At 33.9% G+C, this 21812-nt stretch overlaps 1 protein-coding gene and 2 long non-coding RNA genes across 3 annotated transcripts; 2 read left to right on the top strand and 1 right to left on the bottom strand.

Moving 5' to 3' along the window:
- Positions 1-9159: 9159 nt before the first annotated feature.
- LOC113277369 lies at positions 9160-12611 on the top strand. Its single transcript, XR_003324880.1, has 3 exons — positions 9160-9471; positions 9686-9765; positions 11968-12611. It is a non-coding gene; the product is annotated as an uncharacterized LOC113277369 (long non-coding RNA).
- Positions 12612-15183: 2572 nt separating this feature from the next.
- On the top strand, positions 15184-17747 carry LOC113281404 (double-stranded RNA-binding protein 3-like). The gene is made up of 3 exons (XM_026530130.1): positions 15184-15670; positions 15770-15989; positions 16085-17747. The coding sequence occupies exons 1-3, from the start codon at positions 15425-15427 to the stop codon at positions 17044-17046; spliced, it is 1428 nt and encodes a 475-aa protein (XP_026385915.1). The 5' UTR covers positions 15184-15424; the 3' UTR covers positions 17047-17747.
- A 122-nt stretch (positions 17748-17869) lies between these two features.
- LOC113281405 lies at positions 17870-20226 on the bottom strand. Its single transcript, XR_003326102.1, has 2 exons — positions 20039-20226; positions 17870-18256 (listed from the first exon to the last, which is right to left on the bottom strand). It is a non-coding gene; the product is annotated as an uncharacterized LOC113281405 (long non-coding RNA).
- Positions 20227-21812: the final 1586 nt, after the last annotated feature.

The raw sequence follows: 21812 nt of genomic DNA, 5'->3' as shown, positions 1-21812 counted from the left end.
GGTTGAATAGATTACTAAAGGTAGTTCCCTTGTTGTCATACTTCAACATATACTAGTTCGTTAGTATCATGGATGAAGTAGAGAAATGGAAATTTTCTGACTCATATCTTCTTTTGTGAGTTCTTCTACAAAAATTAGAATACATGTGATTTTATTTGCAACATATCTTTTGAAAATACCGACTCTTAATAGTCGAGCCAGTGGATTGCATCCCACGGAACATTTCAAATTTGGGAAGAAAATATCAAGTACACAATAATGGTGCTCAAGTACTTCAAACCTCAAATAAATACATTGGAATTGAGTTGGTACAACCAATTAAACAAAAGATAGCCAATATCATATTCAAGAAAATAAAATAACACTAAAGCCAACACTCTTAATGATCAACAATCATAATTAAATTGACTATTTATATGATATTGACTTATCTTAAGACACAAATAAACAAAACTAGGTATGTTCTAAAAAAAAAGAACAAATAAATAATCCCAAAAGGTATTGAATGTACAAACCCATATTAGTTGCATACCTCAAACTTTGGTTCCCATTGAATATACACAAAACCGGAAAAGACTTGGTCGCGCACGGCCCAAAACCGGGATGGAGTCACAACAGGACACAGTCACACCTGCTGGAACCGGTCCGAGTTGGATCACCGAGTCGGATCAGCGGGCCGGAACGAGACCGAGTTGGATCGCCGACCAAGAACGGGACCGAGTTGGATGGAACACGAACAGATTGTTTCGCAAAGAACTCGTTCCTTCTCCTCAGATTCTCGAAGGGACTCAAGGCGGCGGATTAAAATCAAACGCTCCAATGGAAACCCAAACAACATACACAGACGGGAATTCAGAAAAATTATTATTATAAAATATAATTATTTGATGAATGGATTTGCATAGACATATGCATATAAATTTTTTTTACATTAGATCAGTTCACGATGCACAGAAATATGCATATATAAAAAAAATTGCATTAGATCAAACTTAGCTGATGCAGAGAGTCACCATTATATTGGGCATTATGCCGAAATCAAAATAGGGAAAAGAAAAAAAATTAGGGGAAAGTAGATCCAACTTAGCTGATTTCATTCCAGGAATTTCCACATTAGCTTGACGTTAATCCGTGTAGAAAAAAAAATCAATCAATCTGATATAGCACCGTGGTATAGCATCGTGCATGATAACGTTATGGAGTAACAATTAAGTTAAAGCAAGAAGTGGAGAAGGAGAAGAACTTGGTATTGATAAAGAGACATCAATCTATTACATACATATAATGTTATCTTATATACAAGAAAGGGAAGACCTATTCATCTAGTGGACCGCACATCCATGGGCCACAGGCCCTATAACAATATACTAGTTTTAGTTGAATTTTTTGTGCCGAATTCGTATATGTAAAATGAATTATACACGGATTAACTTTGTTTTGTATTATTATCGAATCAAGAATTGTGGACTGACTTTACGTTTTACGAATGTGAATAGTACTCTTATATTTTCTATCCCGAACTTTTCCATACGTCAGTTTGTTAACGAGGATATGCAAGTGATAAATATAAGACATTAACGAAAGGTTAAATTTAGACGTAACCTATAAAAGTGAACTTTCCATGCCCATGTTTGTTACACAACACATTGATTTTTTATTTCTTCCTCGTTTGACCAAGTTAACATAAATAAGGGTTATACTTTTCTAGTTTGATAAAGATTTTTTGTTGTTGTTGGTATGCATCTGTAAATGATTGTAGTGTTTATGATGTTGAATAAATATGGTTTTGGAAGCTTAAAGTCAATGAACAATATTTTGAGAAGTCAAGAAAAGAAAAGTTCTAGGTTCTTGCGTGATACTGACTCTTGCTTGAAATGTTAACATGCGCATGCACCCTCACATACAAAATGAGTATACAAGTAGATGTTTGTATGTAATTTTTGGTAGTTAACAAACTTTCAGTCAATTTTTTGAATGTAAGATATATCAATCAAACGATCATACTAAACCAAAATATGAGAATGATATTATCTCAAAACTAGTGACAATCTAATAAAACTTTTTTGTTTTGATCTAAAGCTAATTTATATTAGAATACGATTAAAAACGAGCTCGGAAGTTCGATTCTAGTTTCCATATGAACCTTCGAGCTCGTTTTTAGTTATATTCTGAAATAGAAGAACTGAAGCGCATACAATAAGAATTTGAATGCTGGCCTCGTCCTCGAAAGTTTGGACAATTTGGAAGGACAAAGGGAAGCCACAGTCTAGCAGGTACTCAACTACCAACACGAGCTAAAGCGAGAATATTACCTTATAGTTTCCAAGTTGGAAATCTAAATCTATGCCTACTTTCCCATACAAAAAAAATATCGGACAAAGAAAATTAAACGTCATATGGGGAAGATCATTCATCGACACAGTAGACACAACAAGAACATATGACCTGAAAAAAACTGTTAGAGCATAAATCGATCAAATTCACAAGTTTTGATATGTCAAGCTGGTTGTAAAATTTAGTTGATCAAAACTATATCTTGACGTATAGTCTACTAAATTTAGTATGGAATAGGAATAAAGCATTTCATCTAAGTATCATAATTCACCGATTGACCCTTGAAGATTGAAGACTGGAGAACAACGAAGATATCCACGCCGACTTCATCAACAAAGTGACTGTCCGATTTACTCATATTTTCTACCATTCTATCTGCTGAGACAATATCGTTTGACTTTAGTATTATGAGGAAAACTTCAAAGAATAAATTTGGTGTTCAACCTAGTAATTGATAAATCTTGAAATATAAATTCAAGCAATGGAAATTCTACAGAACTTATGGCATAACAGGTTGAAAATAATTAATTGTTTAGTATATCAGAATCGCGTAAGAAACTCATAATTGAAAACAATTTAATATATCAAATTTGTGTAAAAAAAAATCATATGAGGCTCCAAGTTACATTCGTGTTCGCGGACTGATTTGATCGGTACAAAAACTTTGAGTTTATTGATAATATACTTGATTAATAAATCTCTTATTAACTCATGTTCACGAATAGATGTGGTCAGTTCTCGAACTGGTTGATTTTGAGATGTCCATGGACACTTTTGAATCCTCAAGTATAAGAATTTCTGATTCAGCAAGTACGCAAACAGGTCGATTTTAAGTGGTTCCCGGATACTATTGTGGACAATTCGCGAACTTATTGATATAAAAAGTTCTTGAACTACGAGACGAAAAATAGTTCATGAACTTTCTTGTTCAGTTCACGAATTGATTTTGGTTTCATGTGTTATCGAACTTCATTATTTCTTGATGGTTCACGGACAACTTAACTAATATTCTTGGGCTAACCTTTTATTGCACAGAGCTTATATCGATAAGTATGCGGGTTCATATTCTAATTTTTAGTTCAAGGAAAACTTCTCATATATTTACATGATCAATCTATATTGATAAGTTGACCTTACTTGATATCAAAATCATTTGTAAACATGGAAACTAGTTCATGAACTTAGCTTTGATTATAAGCTACACCTATCCTTGTTCATTATTATAAATAGGGGACTCTCTGCATACTATAATCTCAATCATGGAACAATATGTCCTATTTGCGGCTAGAGTTGTCCTCTGAAGACCTAGCTTTCTTAGAGAAACTCTATTAGTTTATGAATTTTGAAGTATTCATTAAGGGATTCTTGAAGCCTAATTAGATTAATTGTACCTGATAGTTATTGATATCTGGCATCTTAGCTTGGTCATCACAGTTCTTGTCTATTATGGGGTTTGTATTTTCTGATATACGACAATTCAAGAACTATCGATCAGGTAATAAAATTGATAGAAATAAAAAATTCTCTTCGTACCAGACTTTGTATTCCATAAATTTCATATTTGTTATTATATTGATCTTGTGAGGTATAATCGGTTAGGAATCTCTATAAACTTTTAACTAGAGTAAGTTATCCTAATTGTTGAGGTGTTCAATAGACTATCTGTTAGAGGCACATAGTTAAAAGTATTCACTACGCTGAAGCAACTCCTAAACCTATAAAGGACGCCAACTAGGTTAATCAAGTGCGTAAGGTAATGCGAGATCCTCGGGACATATGGATTACGATTGAAGCTGAATTTCTTGGCGATTTGATTGGATCTGAACCACATTGCAATCCAAATTCTGGTAGTAGGATAGTGTTTTTAGCAGTTTAATATAGCATGGTATTCAAGGTGAGCGAGGTCTCGAGGTTTCTCTACAAGATTGTATTTTTTCTCATTAACAAAATTTCTGGTGTCTCGTGTTATTTCTTTTCTACACCATGTTTTTTATCTTTTGTAATTTGAATATCACAAGTAGTACGTTAATCAACCTAAATAGGTTTTATGCTCCAAATTGTATAAAATCTATAAGACTTGTTCTGATGAATTCGTGTCTTGAGATATAGATTACAAGACTTTATCTTGTTGGAATTTGTTTCATGTACATTTTGGGTACATACTAGGTTGACTGATGAGTGCCAAATATTGCATATTTCTACATCTTTTTATTGGCAATTAACTCATCTTTTGCGCTTTAAAATCATATATTATCCCAAATTCTGTATTTTCTTGGTTTTCAAGAATAAATACTTGTACTAATTAATTTTGTGTTTTTAGGTACTAAATAAAGCTTGGATGAATAAAGAAGCCAAAAGAGCAGAGAAATGGTGGCTAGCAACTACGGAAGAGAGACAACACAAAGCTCCCGCGAGAAAGCCGTGAAGCGCGGAGGAATATCGCGTAAAGAACATCCGCAATCCGCATGCAACTCTCCCACAATCTGTTTGCAAAACCTAAACCGAGCAGTGGGCTTGGTAGAGAACCCAAGATCCAAACTCGTTTTCGCCTGAGCCGTCGGATCTAAAACAACTTCTTATCATCTAAGGGCCATCTCTATCCGATACATCAAACTGGATACAACTGCTCAACACCAAAGCTTCCTATTATTTTCTCCTCCCATCGAACAGAAACCAACCAAATTCATTTATCTTCTCTTCCATCTGCAGTACCAACACCACTTTCATCTTCCTCCATTAACTCCATTACCGCTTCTCCTTCGTACACTGAGCACAACTTCACCACCATTAACTCCTAATTCTCCATCTCTCTATATCTTATCTCTATTCTTATCAAGAACCGTAACCCTAGAAGATAAGATTTGAGAGGTAGAGTTAGGGTTAGTTGTACAATTGGGGGAACATCGATTTAATGATGTTGCAGAGAAATTGGAGGCAGAGAAAGTCAGTGGAGTATTTTTGGTGAGTTGGGTTATTATTAATTGTCGAATTGAGAAGGATTAAAGAGTTTTTGTGTATAAATAGGGGACTATTTATCTGTAAGAAGGAACCCGAATGGAGTGGGATCAATTGCTAGTTTTCATAATATAAATTGTGTTTTAATCATATTCGGTATGTTTTAATTTCATTTGCTAGGGTTTAGATGAAACCCTTAGTCATATGTTAAGTTAATTCATGTTCATGTTATTATTCTTGTTGTATGGATATAGGAATGATTTGTTAGCTGGTTGATCGAAGTAGCATGTGATTAGTTGTACTGTAAGAAGACAACTAATACTAGGGGTGAGTTAGTGACATTGGTTGATAAATCATCCATTAGAGATCTCTCTGGAAGAAGATCTGTGGTTCAATTGATTTAGGATTGATAGTTAGCTAATGAACCAAATGAGCTTGTGATAGGTTATACTTTAAGAAGACAGCTTATACTTGGGGTGAGTTAGGGATATTAACTGATAAATCACTCATTGTAGTCTTGCCTGAAGAGAATAAGAATATAACTTGAGTAAGTATTACCTTATCATAGGATTAGGAGGTGGATTCAACCACCCTGGTGCCTCTCATATAATTGTTTACAATCTGTTCTTGCATGTTACCTCACATTTGGCTTTCATATTTCATATATCACCAAACAAATTTGTCTTATCGACACAAACAAACCCCTTTTAGTTACTCTCTGAATCAGTTGTAGTAAGACTTTGGTTTCAATTTACACCCACCTTGTCCCTGAGGATCAACCTGTATTTGCACCTTACACAATTGGCACTGTGCACTTACAGTCATTGTAAGTACTCTTTATAATCCTACCATTAGCCTTGTTTTACAATCAGGTACAAGGATGTTTTCCAATTGATCTATATTTACATATTGTACAAGAAATTGTCCTTATGAGTTCATGATCGAAAAAGTTGGTGGTGTATTATGTACCCTCTCCATTTTGATTGGTATTAGAGGAGGCAAGCATAGAAAAGACTGAGTAAGTCTTTGTTTGTAGTGATCTGGAATTTGTGGCAAAAATATTATATTTGTTGACATATCATCAGGTAGCAAAAACATCATGTTTATGGATTCTTAATGAGTCTTTATCTTTTTCATGCTTCGAAATAGATGAATAACATTTTGTTCCCATAAATAATTCTATTAACGGAAGAAGTCATAACAATATTTATCTCTTCTATCTTATCTTACTGGTGAGTCTGACTCAAAATTTGAAAGAAAGCATCCAAAGAAGGTGATGAAATCATTAAGCATATAAAACTTCAGTCTTCTAAAGTCCTAAGGCTGAAGAAAAAAAAGGGTCAATACCCTTATTATTAAGACTAATGAAAGAGATTCACGAATCAAAATCTTAAAAGAGAATAATGCTTTGCTAGAAAAGAAAATAAGTGACCTCGTATTAAGATCAGAGGAAGGAGCCTTTGATTTAAAACGTCTGCAAGATGGTCCTCCAACTCTTAGCGGTCATTCTGTCAGTGAATCGTAATGTATTTCCTTATCATTGGCTTCTACAAAAATTAAGGAACTTGAGGAAAAGATCGTCTATTTCAAGAATTTCTCTCGTAAAAGTATTTTGACAGCTCCTCTACCAGAAGGATGTGCTCACAGTATACCTACTCACTCAAGGGATAAACAGTTCTTTTTCTGGCAAAGAAAAATTTGTTTTCCTTGATAACAAGTAATCTCTTGTAATTCTAATACTAAAACGACTCAGAAACTCTGCTACTTTGGTAAATCAGAAGGACACTTTTGAAAAAAGTACAAGTTCAGATTGGAGAACTAGCGAATCAATAATCTTCAGGATACACTGAATCTTATTCTCAAGAGTGTGACTGATATTCGAAATTCTAAACCTCTTGGTTCAAGAATATTGACTGTTAATAAAACATATCTGGTTATCAGCTCGGCTCACTCGAATAATAAACGAGTAGTTACACAAATCACCCTAAGAGAAATTGGAAGAATCTTCCTTCCAAGACATGAGTTCTTAAAATACCTTTTTTCCAACAAGGAATTTTTAAGGAGAAATTTTCAAGAGAAACAGTTCATCTGATAACATGAACAAGATGATAGTTTGGTATCACGACCTAGTCAACAAGATGTCTTCCAATCTCAGATAAATGGGTTCTTAAAAGTACCTTTGTTCCTATAAGGAATTTTAAGAGGAAATCTTCAAGGGAAACGGTTCAACTTGACGACATGAACAAGATAATAGTTGGGTATCACGACCTAGTCAACAAGATGTCTTGCATTCCCAAAGAAAATCAGACTAACTCAGGTAAGAGTTCCAACTATATCGCATACTATGATGATGGTAAGTTTTATGACTATGTTTCTAAACTAAACAACCAATCATATTGCTTGAACACAATAACATAATTGATATACGTAGTAAAACATGAACGATAAAAAGAGATAATGAAAATTAAAACTAACCAGCCAGATTGATTCCCATTACATATCCAACCAATAGAAGAATCAGCTACTCACGGGGTTATTAAAACCCATGAAAAATATACAACAAAAGAATAAAAGAGAATAACAAGATAAAATATCTCACTTCCCCCATACAAAGGGGTAAACCAAAATATGCCCTCTTACGTGTAGAGAAGCTGTTCCAAAGCTCCCTTTTATATAGACTTTTGTAACCTCCTATGGATGTCTATTTCAGCTAGAAAACCTAACCTCCTCAAACTTTTCTACCTACTCTTCATCCTTATCCAACTAGGAGACTAACCTCCTCAAAAACAACAAAAATATTATTTTTCCCGTCCATGGCAACCCAAAATGCGACTCTTCTTTAGCTTTCTGCGCAATCCCAACAGATACGAAGTCAAAGTTGGTTTCACCGTTTTGCTCATAATTTCTTCGTCCGAACTCGGAATGACCTCAACCATTCAATTATATCTGAAACGATGATAAGCACTCCTGTATTTTAAGACTTTTTTGTAACTAGGATTCTTAAAATTCAATGCTTTCTTTTCGTAGCATTTCTTCCACTTTTCTTGGTTTCTAAACACTTAGATGGTTGGAGCTTTGTTCTCGCTATTTTCATTCTTTTGGGGATGATTTATCTAATACAAGGCGTACGATAGAAAACAAACATAATAGCAACTAATATGCAAGAATAATAACTAATATAAGCATAGATTTGACAGTATAAATACAAAACTAGTCATAAAAACCCAAGGTGACCAAACTTGTGGTACAAAAACCCCCACTCAAATGTTGGGATCCATTAAAACTCCACCGTAAATAAAATTGATACAAAACCCCCAAATTTTTAAAAATTGATACAAAAACCCCAAATTTAAATGTTAGTTTCAACATTTAAATTTGATGAAACCAAAATAAAATTTGATGAAACCAACATTTAAATTTGGAGTTTTTGTGTTACTTTTGTTTTGATGGGGTTTTTGTGTTACTTTTGTTTTGATAGGTTTTTTGTGGAAGGATGGTGACACCTCTAGGGTTATAACTCGCGGACTGGTATAAATATGTATATTATGCACTTATCAAAATTTCGGAAAGTATATGAAAAGCATCACCTACGGAAATGTTATATGGGTTCTCATAAAAAAGAAATAAAAAACTTGAATTGCTATATTACATCAAATAAGATCTTTAATGAAATTCAGTTAACGAAAGAAAAGGTCAAAATAAATGAAAAAAAAAAAAAACTTTAGTTACTACAAGAGTTAGCGAGTCAATTAACATTCATGTCAAACTTGGCCCATACATTTATATAAATGAAAACAAAAAACAGCCCAAAATCACAAGTCCAAAATCCAAATCGACAAACTAGGAATTACTAGTTAATCCAAAAAACTCAAGACCGATTATTGTGTAGTCCACCACGAGAAAAAAACTATCCGCTGGTCCAAAAACATATTTTTGGACCAGAAAACTTATCTTCTAGTCCTATTCATGTGCGAGTGATATAAATTGCATTTTTCAAAAGCCAAAACTACCCTTCCGTAGAATAAGATGCATAACCAAATTCTATTTTACTTTCTCTGTAGCTCTTGAAGAAACCTCCGGGGTATGAAATGAGGAAAATTTCTCACTGAAAAAATCAGAAAATCTCATCAACAACATTGAAAAAGCTAAGCCCTCCACTAATCTCTCAAATTTTGATTTCAGGTATATTGTTGTTTCAAAATGAATTGTTCTAGAAATTTCATTTTAGGATTTATAAAAAAATCAAAATTGATTTTTTTTTTGGTTCATTTATCTGATTTGAAATTAGAGCAGAGATTTGTTCTAAACGTTCTCATAGATTTTGTGTAAATTTTTTAATTTTTTAGTTAGTTCATCAAATTTGTCTTCTTCCACTAATACTATATCATTTGAACAGATCCAACAAGATCCGCGAAGACATATTATTGATGGAAAACATAGTAATGTTACTTTCGATGAATTCCCTTATTATCTCAGGTAATAATCTTTTCATTTCCTCTGTTTTGATCACCTTCTTCTTCAATTTTCAAATTTTTTTTTTCAAAATTTTCATTTACAGTTAAATTTCAGACTCTTATGTTCAATTGGGTTCCGATGGGTTTTTTTTACTTCGTAATTAATGACATGCAAACATATGAATCCTATTTATGATCATTATTTGCTAGTTTGATGCATTTACGACTTTGAGAATAACACAATGATATGTATAATGGTTGTTGTTTTTTTCAGTGCAATTGTCCGAGTTTGTCCATTTTGGTTTTTGTAGCCATTCATTTAAAATATGTTTATCTTGTCCAAGTTAGTGGATGTGAAGAATTTTTTTTAAATGATTTTGTTATGCTTGGATTTGTTAATTTGAGAATCTCTGTGCATTTTCATGTGTATATTTTTATATTTTGCTTGTAGTGGATTTTGGTTCCGAAAGAGTTGCTTTTAGCAGTTCTTATATGAATAAGTAAAAAAAAACTAATTGAGATTTTCTCCTTCAGATCCAGACATGTGCATTCGTATGTATGATCAAATGATACATATGTGTATGTACTGAATATAATATTCTCACTTGGAAAGTTTGTCAGTCATTTCAACCTCCAAACTAGATATCTACTAGGTTTTTACTATTGTGTTTTGTCAATTCTGTAGATATTTTTGTTTTCCCCAGTACATGTATATATGTAATGTAATATTTACTAGTTTTTACTAAGTACATACCGATATCTACTAGGTGTTTACTCAGAACATATCAATATCTACTAGGCTTTCGTTTCTTATTTTCTTCGGTACATATTCATACGTACTGCAATTTTTTGTTTTAATTTTGAAAATTTTGGGTTTTTGTTGAAAAATTGTTTACAAACATGAATTTATGCTTATATCTTATAGCAGCTATGAACCTTTAAGGAAATGAAACTAATGATTTTGTATTATTGTTATTAGGAAGATGGGGGTTATATTTACCTTGATGTATAATAGGCAGTCGTATCATTGAGGTTATGTTTACCTGAAATTGAGTTTCATAGGATTTTCCTTAGTAGGAATGTGGGGGTTTAACTGGTGAGTGGGTAGAAGCAATATACATGTTCAATGGAAGAATTTTTTGATGATTGGGCAGGTGGTAGTAGAGCCGAACTTAGAAACAACTGGTGCACAAAAGCTTGTTGTCTTTAGTACATGTATATATGTACTTTGATATTCATTTGAATTAGTGGTAGAGTGATTATTCTCAAAAATATTAAGGTTGTAGGTTATTGAACTGAAACCACTTGTTAAAGAGATTTAACTGATTTACCATATTTTTTAGTAGCCTTCCTGAGTTTTCAGCGTTGTAAAATTATTCTGCTATATCATATGAGATTCATCAGCTTAAAGAAGTTTGCAAATTTTTGCTTATAATGTGGTACAAATTTGGGTCTAACGCAGTTTGTAATTGCAGAAAAAAAAAGAACCAATAGAAGAAAAAGAAGCTAAAGGGTGGTGTTGTAGACTCTAACAGATATATATCAATATGTACCATGTTTTACCCAGTACATATCGATATGTACCGGTGTCAATGCTAAGCTTTGACTCTTTGTGTCCTATAAATTTGTGTTGTCTGATATGTTATAAGTATCCATTTTTGCTAAAATAATGCATGCTCTCTCAATAGAATGATGTGATACCATGTACATCCTTCCAAGTGCTACTGTGAGTATTTAGACCATTAACCTCTCAAACTCTAAGGGTATTCTAGCTTAAACCCTTGCACACTGCTTGACAATTTTGATTCCAGAACTAAATATAGTTTCATTTTACCCTTTATTTTTGGTCACACTTTGGAAACTGTCTTTGGTTCTATGCATCATGTTTGTCTTGAATTAGATTTTTCATATAGTTTCTATGTATCTATAAGTAACACTAAACTGATTATGTTTTTACTAATATGCAGTTGGTATCTAGTTTGTTTTACTCAGTATATTTCAATATCTTCAATACATGTGTACACGTGCTGCAATTTTCTGTTTTGATTTAATTATTTTTTTTGGGATTTTGTTCAAAAATTGATTTCAAATATATGAATTTCTGCCTATTATAGGGGTTATATCTTACAATATCTATGAACCTATATGAGAGTGACCATTAGAAAGACATCTATTTTTTAAAGTTACCTGGTCAATTTATTTAGATATTGTTTTGTTTTTGCAGCTGAATTTACTGAATATATCCAAGTATGGGGTGGCAGGAATGGTGGTGGTAGTAAGAACAAGGAATCTGCGACCTGTGGTCATAACAGATGGAAGCATTGTGGATGTTGTTCCGTCGTCAGATGCCCGCAGAACTCATGTTATGTCTCAGATAAATGCACAGTTTATTTATAGGAATGAAAGACTCGCAAAATTTGTGGACATAAATATCTACTGCAGAATTTGTTCTATCTAGTAGTCTCCGGACTGCATCAACATTCTCCCTCATTTCTTTGCAAAAGCGACTCATGTCGATAGTGCACTTAACAGTATGGGGGAATTTATTGCACTCTCATCATTCCTGCAGAAGTTGCACAATGACGTCCTTGGAAAATGGAGATCCATAGTTTCTAATGTCGGTCTTTCACTAGTTCTGATACTCGGTACATATTGATATGTACTATGGTTTTACTCAGTACATATCGATATGTACTGCAGAATTATACAAAATATTAGAATTGCAAAGAAGAAGAAAACCAGAAACATCAACATAAATCGTTGGATGGAGTTGATTTTCGCATCTCAAAAGGGATGATATCTCTGTATCTTACTTGTTCATTCATGAGAGAGTACAATATCTGTAAACAATCCAAATTAATAGCTAAACTATACAAGATTTTCATTGTGTTGATTTTCTAGCATTCTTGAGAGTTCTATTTACGTTTAATTTTTTTTATATCCCTGGTATATAGTGATGAAGTGCATGTTATACAATAAAACAGACTTGATATTACTTGACAAATACTTGACATTATAACTGCAAACTTCATTGTAGACATAATGAACAAAAAAGTGCGTACATTTTATCCAAAAAGATGTTGTCATCTTCCTGCAAACAAAACTAGGAACCCAATCAAAAAAAAAAAAACAATCTAAAAGTACTAAAATCTTAATGTTCTCAAAACTTTCTTTCAGTCCTCCTAATAGCTATAAAAAATAAACACAGTTCTTCAACAATAAGTCAAATCATCAGTTCTTTCAAACCTAAGTGCCCAAACTTTCAAACCTGCTATAGTGACAAGTGAGTATAGCTCTTCTTTTTGCACTAAATCCTCTTGGGATACCCTTTTCCCAGATTTGTTTGTGCGACAGACATCTAGTCTCACATCTTTCGTTCCCATGGCATTTTGCATAAGCTTCCTAAATCTCCTTTGGTGCCATCTTCTTGCAGGTGTTGTAGTTCAAAAAGGTGGTCAGAGTTTAATATCATGATCATGTATAAATAATAAAATTATAGTTCATTCACAGGTATATCGTATGATCCATAACAACAAGCACATTACTTTAACAGAAATGTATGAAGACATAATTCTAATGCAACAATTTTTTTCCTGAGCAAAATAACAAAGAGTTTTTTTTTCTTTAGCAAGGTAATACATATGTAATCTGAGTATCCAGTAGTACATATAAATATGTACTGATGGATCTTTCTTCTTTTGCTGGATTGACAAGAGTCACTAGCTTGTAAAGTTCTCGCATACTGATATGTAATCTGAGTATTCAGTAGTACCTATCAATATGTACTGATGTTTGTTCATGCATAAAAGAGGTTTTTTACACAGTGAATGTCAATATGTATTGATATATATTCAAGCATAAAGAGGTTTTTTACACAGTACATGTCAATATGTTCTACATAATACATGCCAATATGTAATATTAAATCATACAAACAACATTAATCTACATAATGATATGTACCAATGCATATCCAAGCATAAAAGAGGGTTGTACATGCCAATATGTACTATTAGATTATACACGAAACACTAATTAACTATCCATATATATCTAAACAATACATATTGACACTTTAAGGTAATGAGAGTTGGTTGAAAACAAAGTAAGAAGAATACATCAAGTACATGGTGATATGTACTGATGTATGTGTACTTCAAAAGTATCTGTTCAACAACACTACATATCCATCAGTATTCGACAATACATATTGATATGTACCTGATGCATATGCAATCCAAGTATTCGACAATACATATTGATATGTAGCGCTGATGAATTCTACTTGTATTCAACAATACAATACATATTTCTATGTATTGTATTAACACATACTGCATATTATTTCTTTGGTATTCAAGGATACATATTGACATGTACTACATCAACGAATCACTTTTTCCTAAGCACATTTCGATATGTCCAAGCATATACTATGCTAGGATTTTATACAGTACATATCATCAACTAATCACTCTTTCCCTTACTACATATTTATATGTATTCAAGCATGAACTAAGGGTTTAGAAAAAATCTGAAAACTCCTAAATTTATATATGCCAAACTTGAATTTTTTTTGTGAAACTTCCAATATTCCACTACACAGACAAAAACCCCAAATTCATAGCAGTAACAATAAAATTAGTAATTTTGTAACAAAAATTTACAAAAAAAGTACGAACCCTAAGAAATAAAACTTGAAGAAGATCAAAAAAATTACAACAAATACCTGTTAAATAGCTTCAAAATCTGTTATGATAATTACAATATATATTGATATGCATTGCACCAACGAATTGATGTTAATAGGAGATTGAAAACATTAATTTTTCGATTAGCACCAATTTCTTCAAGAAAAACTTGAAACTGAAAAAACCCTAGTTTTGATGTAAAATTGAAATTGAAAAACTTAAAACATACCTTAATTATATATAAACCCATATCATAATCAGCATCAATAAAATTTTCTTCATTAACATTAGTTTCTTCAAGAGTATCTAAGATCCACACGATTTTTCAAATTTTCCGTAACTTGTTTGATTTTTGATTGTTGTTTTTTTGAATTTAGGGTTTTGATTTTCTTTTCTCTGGAGAAGACTGAAAAACTGATGAAGAAGAAGAATGAAATGTCGATGAAAACAAGAAGAAAGATGATTTTTTTTGTAGCGTGTTTTCTTCTCTTCTTGTGACACGCGTGTTATTAGGGTTACCTTGGTAATTTTATGCTTTTTGAAACTTTGTTGGACCAGCCAGCAAATATTTTATCCCGCTGGACTATATATTAACCCGGATCGGGTTTTGTGGACTAAACAGCAAATTTTCTCATCGACAAAAACATGCAAACAAAAAGATAAAATAATAAAGAATGAAAAGAACTTTAGCTTTTATACACAACAACACCATTAATGCTGCCATTGATGACTTTGGTTCAGTGGTTCTCTCTCTCCTCACTAAAAATGGTGGAAAACTGTGCTGCATTCGGAAAGCGTGCTTTAAACAGAGCCAAGGAATCCAATTTCTTCTCTCAATATAAAAAAAATAATCAGAAATATAAGTTGAATTTCTAATTCTCTGCAAGAGCTTTCCTCATCAAATGCTAAAACCCATGTGAGAAGTGAGAAATCTAGTTTGATTTAGCAAGTGGGGTTGTTTACTTCTTTTCTTTAAATTCCTCCGGAGGTATGTACAAGAATCAGTTGCAAGAACTAGCACAAAGAAGCTGTTTTAATCTACCTTCATACACATGTGTACGTGAAGGACCTGATCATGCACCGAGATTCAAAGCATCAGTAAACTTCAATGGGGAAGTATTTGAAGGACCATGTAATTGTACAACACTTAGACAAGCTGAACATTCTGCTGCTGAGGTAGCTCTTAATACTCTTTCCATTAGAGGTCCTTCAAGATCTTTAACTGCCAAAGTCATTGTAAGTATTATAAACAAAATTTTACATTTGAAAACTCATATTGTTGCAGCGTACGTGCATGTTCTTAAGTAGTATCGCACATTTAATTTTCTTTTATAGGATGAAACTGGAGTGTACAAGAACTTACTTCAAGAAACAGCTCATAGAGCTGGACTTAATCTACCAACTTACACTACAGTGAGATCAGGTCCAGATCATTTACCTGTTTTCAGTAGTACTGTTGAAGTTGCCGGTATGCTTTTCAAAGGGGAACCAGCAAAAACTAAGAAACAAGCTGAGAAAAATGCTGCATTGGCTGCTTGGTGTACTTTGAAACAGAGTAAGGGTTTTCTCAGTTTGAATATTTTGTTTTTAATTTTACTGTTTGGCTTTTGTTTTGCTAAATAAACATGGCTCTGGTTGTTATTTGTGCAGTGCCAAGTTTGAGTTTTTCCTCGTCGTCACTGACAAACACTGATAATAATGAAGAACAAGAAAGAGTAGTTGTTGCAAGAGTTCTGTCAAAGTATAGTCCTAAAGATGAAACTAAGCAAGGAAAACAAAGGATTGTGAATCAAGCGAGAAAAGGAATAGTTTCAGGATTTAGCGTTAACAACAGCAAATGTAGATATGGCACTTCTAGTGAGAATTCAATGTTATATCAGCAGTGGAGGTCTATAGCTATGTCATCAGATTTCCATCCAAGCCAATATCAGAACAGGGTCTTTGCTCCTCTTCGTCCAACAACGGTAAGGCCAACAGAAAACCCGTCTCTGCTCACAACCAACAAATCAATTCCCGTACAAGTTAAAACCAATCTTCAAGTCAAGAAACAAGAAGTCTCAGTTCCCATACAAGAACATCAACAAGATGAAGAAGAATGGCTTCATGGGAAATCATTTGTCAACGAGAAAAAACCCATTGAGAAGGACCTTCTTAATCAAGCAAATTCAAAGCCTAACCCAAATTACCAAATGTATACTTATCCTCAGCTAATTAACAATCCAATGCCTGATAGAAGAACAACTACAAACCAAACCCATATCAGAAGCATTGGTTATGTCCCAGCTCTGCCTCCTCCTCCTTCGATTAGACCATCTCTTGCAAGGTGCATGGCGCAGACGACATTTTCTTACCCTAGACATATCAACACCTTTGGATTTCATCACTCACATAACATGGCTCCATCAGTTAACATTAGATCAGTGGTTCCAGTTTGTGCTGCCCCACCGCCAATGATGCCCACATCATTATCATCAAATGCTTCAAAACCAGTTAGGATTCAAGAAGTCTCATCTTCTTCTCCAGTTTCAGCTACTAAAACTACTGTCACCACCCAACACACTGAACAAGAAGTACAAGAAGCTAGCAGAAAGCTGAGCAACTTACAGTTATGAAGAAAAGAAGAAGAAAAAGAACCAGATTATACTAATCACCTTTTGTTTTGAGTCCATAACCATAACTCATATCAAATGTGGTAATTTGTTTTGCTACATCATTATTACACTACTCTTTGTTTCGGGTCTTCTTCTACAATTTCAGATACTATTTTTCAAAAAAATATCCTAAAATAATTTTTTGAGGACCAAAGTCAGAGAGCGTTAGTGCAGACATTAATTGGATTTGCAGAGATTGGGGGGAGAGGATAGGGAGGTGTGGACAGATGAGCTATAGACATTAAATGTGGTCTGAAGAAGAAACTGATGCAGTGATAAGAACGAAAGCAATTTATTACTACTAAATTCATGTCTTTCGCCATTAATGCTGCTCTCACCCAGCAGAGAAGAGAGCAGGAGGGAGCACAATAAATAAGGATAGGGATCCCCCACTCTGAATCTGAACTAACGTGTTATTAAGGTAAAGACAGTGTCTTCAAAGAGTTTTACGAAGGAAAATGTTCAAAAAATCAGTAAAAAGCAATAGCAGTTTGGTTGTTAAAAACTGCCACTGATCTTTTTTTGGTAACAAAAAAAAAACGCTATTAGAAACGAAGAACTAGAGCCCAAATAAACTTGCTGCCTATGAGGCCCTCTGGTTTCAATTGGGATCTTACACCTGCCTGTTTCTAAGCATAACCGGAGCAACTTATAGATCCAATCAACTAAAAAGCACAGATGTATAAATTCATCAATAGTGAAATGAAGTCGATGTCGAATACAGTGTTACGATCTGAACAGATTTCATGTATACAAGACAAAAACAACTAAGAAATCAAACAAGGAAAAAGAAGATAGGAGTAACATATCCAATATATGCATCTTCAGTAAAGTTTCAATTTGAAAGTAACCAATAACATCCAAGAGAAAAATACTCCCATGGTTTTTTTGTGTTTGCGCAACTAATTACGTAATATGGCAGAAGCGCTTTACTGAGGTGATTGTTCATACTAAACGCTGAACATTACAAAAATATTAGTCATTGCTGCATATTCTGGAAGCGCTTCATAATGAGCATACTCGTGTCCAAGTAACGCTGAGCACAGCTAGCAATGCAGCTAGATTCACTCGAGCTGAACTTGCTACCGGGGGTACTAGTGACGCACTTGTCCCAACAGGTGTTTGTAAGCTTTGCGACCATCTCATTCACCATAGCCCTTTGTTTTTCTTGCTGGATACACAAAATAAGTATAACATCAGTATGATTCCCAAATCAAGGAGTACCAAGGAAAGATCATAACATTACATGGAACTATTACCTCACTTACTTACAGACACCACTCTACATTAGCAAAATAACAACAAAAATAAATGAATGAATTCCATGTTTCGATACAATCTAACAATTTTCAATGACTGCATGACCTAGCCATTTACTTACAGACACCATTCTGCAGTAGAAAAATAACAAAAAATTGAATATAACAATTTCAATGACTGCATGACCTAGCCATTTACTTACAGACACCTTCTGCATTAGAAAAATAACAAAAAATTGAATATATTCTAAGTTTCAACGTAAATCTAATTGGTAATGATTATCAATGGCGTGCATTAGAGGTTTAAACAACATTCAAACACAAACCTAAAAGATTTACCGACACAAACCTAAATGATTTACCGATGAGATTAAATTGACAAAATACAAACATTCTAAGTATGAGGTTCTTCCGATAAAGATACTGTTTACAGGTTCACAAAATTGACAACAAGTAAAGCAATCAAATTCAACCTGCACATTCATACAGCAATTAATACTACCGCTTTCATAATGGTCTTACCGAAACAAACAACAAATATCTAATCAGATGATCCAACCAGCACTTTCTTAGAGAAAATAACATCAACGAATTTAATATAGATAATAGCCTACACAAGAACACCACCAAGATTAGATATAAACAATTTATACCTTCTCCAAATATCCGACCGAAGTTTAGAGACTATTTGTACAGGTAAAATGGGGACTAATCACCTTTGTGGCACTATTGCACAGTAATGGCATTAACCACAAAAACTATTGTAATTCAATTTACTGGAAGACTAAACCTTAAATTGCTGAATCATATCAAGTAAAGTTCATTAGCACACTAACAAGTTCCAAATGCCTTAGCAAAATTGACAACAAATAACCACGTCAGATTCAATGTGCAGTTGGATATGCCAAAAAAAAACACTCAAGATTTCAAAATATCCTTGGTGAGGACATCGCCAAGATCCATCCACTGATATATAATTGGTTTATACTCCTCTCCAACCTTTGTCTAGAGATAAAAGGGAGGGGACATAATCTCACCTTGTGGGATGATTACACTGTAATGGCCTGAACCACAATAAAGCTTTGTAGCTCATTTTACTGAAAGACTAAACCTTAAATTGCTACTCTCCACGACATTAGAACTTAACAACAGTATGGGCATACAGTTTTCTTTCAAACAAGATTGACAACAAGCCTGCCCACTTCACACGACAAACAACGATAACAATTTCAAAATACCCTTAGTGACGCATTTGATTTATACTCCTAGTTTTGAATTTCTGTTTAGAGTCTACTCTTACAAAGGGGACATACTCATTGCTGCAGGATGACTACACAGCAATGTCCTGAACCACAAAAACCATTGTTGTTCAATTCACTGAATGACTAACCCTTTAATTGGTGACTTACAAATTAAATTTCATGCTGCAGTTAGGAATTCTGTTATTCTCTCGGGAATTAAAGATAACACCAAAAATATGAGTTTTGCCTCTTTGGGGAATTATCACAATCAACTCTTAAATACCTTAGAATTATCTACAAAAAGCTGAACCGATGACAACCCACGATACCAAACAAGATAAAACTCAAAACCCACAAAAAACGAAATCCTTGAAAAAAAAGAAATCATATCAGGGACGACTACTAAGTCATAAAACCCTAAAACTGAAGTAAAAAGAGATATGGTAACAGTACCTCAATAAGTTGGAGAACCTCAGGAGAGTTCAATGATGATGCACTCATTTCCGATGGTAGATATTTTACTAGTAGATTATTGCTTATGCCTCTGTTGATGAAACCCTAAAAACACAGAATGAGCTCACAGATGGTGTGATTTGGGAAAAGTGTGTGTGTATCTGTTGTGTATTCCTTTCTGTTGCCAACTTCTTGAGCTCTACGAAATACTATATTACTTAGGTTGGGCTCAACACATCTGGGCTGAACCGTTGTTTAGCTTAGTAAGAACGATTTTTTTTTAGGGGTGAGCAAAAAGTCCGGAACCGCGAATTTTATCCGTATTCGTCCGTAAAATTGCGGGTGAAATTCAATCCGTAAGATCTATGGACCGGACACGGGTGAGATTCTCAAATCCGCACTTTTAATAGTTTGATTGCGGCTGGAGTTTGAAATCCGTGAATTCACCCACACCGTACGGAAAAATAAAGTGACACATTTCACACAAGTGCAGGCTGGATGTTCGAGCAGTATAGAATTCCAAACAATGGAGTAGTACTCTGACTGTTTCCTTGCATCTGGAACCCCACGTGTGTTCGGATACGGAGTGAGCAAAATGACTTTCTTTGCTTAATTCAAGTGTGGGCCTTGTTCTCCTTCAGTTCCCAAGCAGAAAAGAATCTAGTTGAATGTGAACATGAACTGAATCTTTGGAAGTGCGGATAGGCCTATGACAATGTTGCTGCTTGACATCGCATGGATATGGTATTTTTTCAACTGTTATGCGGATTATTGCTTTTTGCAATGTACTCAAGTGGCTGAAATTACATTATCAGTTTTTTCTAACCCCTAATTTTAGCTTTACAAAAGTTCATCTTCTCTTTGGTCTATCAGCAGGCTGTAATTGCATCTTCTCTACGGCTTTCAGTAGTAGTTTCAACTCTTTCTTTTTTTTATTTGACTAAATCCGTCGCTAATCCGCATCCGTTCCGTATCACCCGTCGATCCGCGGATGTAAAATCCGCGGGTGATTGGGCCGGACACGGTTTGATTTTCCAAATCCGCAACTTTGACGGATTGGACGCGGGTGACCCCTAATCTGCATCCGTCCGTCCGTTGCACACCCCTAATTTCTTTGAGACCATGGATTTTTTGAGGGGGCCATGATTTTATTAGGCCAATTTCCCTTATACTTATACAAAAATGATAGATACATTTCGGATTAAGCACCGAAGAATGCACCGGTAGAGACAAAGAAAGTTGGACCCACTTCCACAGCTCTAATCCCAATGTTGAGAAGCCGCTGGAGAGCGTCGGATTTCCCCGAAGTGCATTCCTCGATCTTTTATTCTGTGTGTCTAGCAATGCTCATACTTATAAGGGTATCCTAAAGATAGAAAAAAACACATTTACCCTTTACTCTAATTTAAATTAAAACTAACCTAATAACTTTATAAATCTAAAATCATGTGTATATATATATATATATGTCTAATCTAAATGAATCATCAATCAAAATCAAAAACACCGGAAATTTTTAGTTTTTGAAAAAAAAACTATTCTCTTCTTCTTCTCTCTTTCCTTAAAGTTCCTTGTTCACTTTTAATTCATTTTTGATCGAGAAAATTGAGCAGAAATCATCAAAATATGATTTAAATGGAAGTTATTGTGGTATGTTCGGTTAGGAATTGTTTAAAAAAAACTAGTTTGCTAACCGAACATTCTGAAACCAAGAACACGAAGAACACTTCGGTTATCACAAAAAAAAAATCGTAACCGAACTCGCAAAATTTTT

This window comes from Papaver somniferum, chromosome 5, assembly GCF_003573695.1.
Source record: "Papaver somniferum cultivar HN1 chromosome 5, ASM357369v1, whole genome shotgun sequence".
Taxonomy (NCBI): domain Eukaryota; kingdom Viridiplantae; phylum Streptophyta; class Magnoliopsida; order Ranunculales; family Papaveraceae; genus Papaver; species Papaver somniferum.
Note: the sequence above shows the minus strand (reverse complement) of the source record. Positions and strands in the feature narration are given on the sequence as shown.

What these genes read in the sequence shown, in the direction of transcription:
- LOC113281404 (XM_026530130.1), top strand. Translation starts at nt 15,425, where the DNA reads ATGTACAAGAATCAGTTGCAAGAACTAGCACAAAGAAGCTGTTTTAAT. An exon ending in CTTTAACTGCCAAAGTCATT is followed by an intron (nt 15,671 to 15,769) that starts GTAAGTATTATA and finishes TTTCTTTTATAG; the next exon opens with GATGAAACTGGAGTGTACAA. An exon ending in TTGGTGTACTTTGAAACAGA is followed by an intron (nt 15,990 to 16,084) that starts GTAAGGGTTTTC and finishes TTATTTGTGCAG; the next exon opens with TGCCAAGTTTGAGTTTTTCC.